We start from the raw sequence: 3,422 nt of genomic DNA, 5'->3' as shown, positions 1-3,422 counted from the left end.
GAAAAGCTCTACATCTTCGTTGAGCCCTGTGTGGCTAATAAAAGAAATGTATCTATCTATCTCTTTATCTATTTGTTTGTTTGTGTATATGTATATATATATGTATATATATATACATATATTTATATCTAGCTTTAATTGGTTATGGCATACTACTGGTATCCTTAAATTTGCCATTTGGTGGGGTCATGTCTTCCAAGGTACTTGGTGACCCTGTGATTGTGTCACGTACTAAACACTGGCATTGGCACCATGTAAAAAGTATCCAGTACACTCTGTGAAGTGGTTGATATTAGGAAGGGCTCAAGCTGCAAAAACCATGCCTAACCAGACAATGGACCCTGGTATGACTCCTGGCCTCACCAGCTCCTGTCAAACCTTCCAACTCAAGTCAACATGGAAAATAGACATTGCATCATCATCATCATCATCGTTTAACGTCTGCCTTCCATGCTAGCATGGGTTGGACGATTTGACTGAGAACTGGCGAACCAGAAGGCTGCACCAGGCTCCAATCTGATCTGACAGAGTTTCTACAGCTGGATGCCCTTCTTAACGCCAACCACTCTGAGAGTGTAGTGGGTGCTTTTACATGCCACCGGCACGAGGGCCAGTCAGGCGGTACTGGCAATAGCCACACTCAAAATGGTGTTTTTTATGTGCCACCTGTACAAGAGCCAGTCCAGCGGCACTGGCAACGAACTTGCTTGAATGTTTTTTCACGTACCACTGGCACATGTCCCAGTAAGGCAACGCTAGTAACCATCACACTCAAATGGTCCTATTTACATGCCACTGGCATGGAATCCAGACAGCTGCTCTGGCAATGATCACACTCGAACGGTGCTCTTAACACTCCACTGGTACAGGTGCCATCACAATTTCGCTTTCGCTTGCCTCAACAAGCCGAGTTTAATGTTCAATGAAAGAAACATTGGCATGGGTGCCAGTAATCAAATTTAGCTTGACTTCAATTTCACTTGCCTCAACAGGTCTTCGCAAGTGGAGTTTAGTGTCCAATGAAGGAAAGGTACGCATAAGTGGGCTGGCAGAGGCCTTGGATTTTGGTCTCATTTGCTTTATTTAAAAGCAGCTGAAATATAACAAAAGCTGTTACTCAGTGTTTCACATTCCCGTTCATCAGACAGTTATATATATATATATATATATATATATATATATATATATATATATATATATATATATATATATATATATATGTATGTATGTATGTATGTATTTGTTGATGTTTATGGTGACTGTAGCTAGCACTTGAGTAGATTGTAAGTCTATTTACTGAATAAATAAAGTATAGGATAGGTATCGACATCAGATATGGTGTATTTGTGGGTTTCATACTTTGTAAACCCAGAATCTATGGGAATGAAATACAAGTAAATACATTCTAATGGACAAAAGGAAGGTTTATTTTCTCTTAGATATATAGATATATGTGTGTGTGTGTTTGTGTGTGTGTTGTAGTACCAATTGAATTTGAGTAATTGTTGTCACAGCTGAATGCACAGGTGTTTTAATTATTTTTCATTCTTACTCGCTACTAATTAAACAACAGCTCTGATGTAAACAAGCTAATGGAATTTTATGCGGTCAATCAATTTACTAGAAATAGTAGACACATTTTCTTCAAATGTCACACTATAATCTAAACAAGAGGGACAGCTTTAGGTAATGTAGTTGCAGATATCCAAATAATGAAAGTGGTTTTGGTGGAACATCGTTGATCCAATTTTTTCTTGATTAGGTCTGACCAAAGGCTAAACAGCAATAACTACTTAACAGTGAACAAAGCAGTGAAAATGCCATTATGTAGTTAAACAATCTGCTAGAAATAGCAGGCAAATTTCTTTCAAATCATGCAGTCGTCATCATAATCATTATTTAATGTCTGTTTTCCATGTTGGTATGGGTGGGCGGATTTGAGAGGAGTTAGAAAGCCAGAGAATTGTACCAGGCTCCAACCCATGCCAGTATGGAAAGCAGATGTTAAACGATGATGACGATGATGTATGGATATGTCACTTACCTTACAAACCCGTGCAACTCGTGAATATATTTTCTTCCCACAGTTGCCATATTCTACAGCCAACTCTCTCAAGAAAAACAGAACTTGGTCTTTTGTATTGAATGAAGCTACAAACTGTGGTTCTACAACAGAGAAGAAAAAGAAAAGGGATTTGTTTCGGAAATTATTAATCAATTTATGGTTTAACTCAAGGAAAAGACAAATTATAGATAAGCAACAGAATTTTATCTTCTTAGAGATTAAATTTCTCTTTAACCCTTTAGAATTCAGATTACCCCATCATATGTAATCCTTATTTATTCACATATATAAATATACAATGAATATATACATAGGCGTAGGAGTGGCTGTGTGGTAAGTAGCTTTCTTATGAACCACATGGTCCCGGGTTCAGTCCCACTGCGTGGCATCTTGGTCAAGTGTCTTCTATTATAGCCTCGGGCCAACCAAAGCCTTGTGAGTGGATTTGGTAGACGGAAACTGAAAGAAGCCCGTCGTATATATGTATATATATATGTATGTGTGTATGTGTTTGTCCCTCCAACATCGCTTGACAACCGATGCTGGTGTGTTTATGTCCCCGTAACTTAGTGGTTCGGCAAAAGGAGACCGATACAATAAGTACTAGGCTTCTAAAGATTAAGTCCTGGGGTCGATTTGCTCGACTAAAGGCGGTGCTCCTGCATGGCCACAAGAGTAAAGAGTATAGATATACATACATATATATATGTGTGTGTGTGTGTGTGTGTGTGTGTGTGTGTCACGTAAAAGTGCCTCTGCGGTGCCATGTAAAAGGGCCTGTGTGGTGACACATAAAAGCACTCAAATCACTCTGTAAAGGGGTTGGAATTAGGAAGGACTTCTAGCCATAGAAACCATTCCAAATCTGGTGCAGCATCCTCACCTTGCCAGCACTTATTAAACTGTCCAACCCATGCCAGCATGGTCAGCAGATGTTAAATGAAGATGATGATGATGATATTGATATATACATATACGTACATATGTATATGTGAAATATACACTTACGGTAACTAAGTAAATAATGGTACACGCTACCAAACCATATTCACTCAGGGGCCACAGCAGTAGTTCTTCATTACATACACAGGCACACATTGCACACACATATATGTGTATATACACACACACATATACATATATACACACCACATACATATACTTACGAGTATATGAACGTCTGTGTGTGTATATATATGCATATATATATATATATATATATATATACACATATATATATATATACATATATATATACACATATATATATATACATATATATATATATATATATATATATATATATACATATATATATATACATATATATATATACATATATATATATACATATATA

The 3,422-nt window shown here is 37.2% G+C and overlaps 1 protein-coding gene across 1 annotated transcript in view; it reads right to left on the bottom strand.

The window, feature by feature from the left end:
* The window catches only part of LOC106878942 (semaphorin-2A), a 101,760-nt gene that overhangs the window by 28,801 nt on the left and 69,537 nt on the right, over positions 1-3,422 (bottom strand). The window contains exon 7 of the mRNA XM_014928318.2: positions 2,045-2,166. Coding sequence (XP_014783804.1) covers positions 2,045-2,166 — 122 coding nt within the window. The remainder of the gene's footprint in view (positions 1-2,044; positions 2,167-3,422) is intronic.

Source organism: Octopus bimaculoides, chromosome 8 (assembly GCF_001194135.2).
Source record: "Octopus bimaculoides isolate UCB-OBI-ISO-001 chromosome 8, ASM119413v2, whole genome shotgun sequence".
Classification (NCBI taxonomy): domain Eukaryota; kingdom Metazoa; phylum Mollusca; class Cephalopoda; order Octopoda; family Octopodidae; genus Octopus; species Octopus bimaculoides.
The sequence above is the reverse complement of the archived record's forward strand: the minus strand, read 5'-3'. Positions and strand labels throughout refer to the sequence as shown.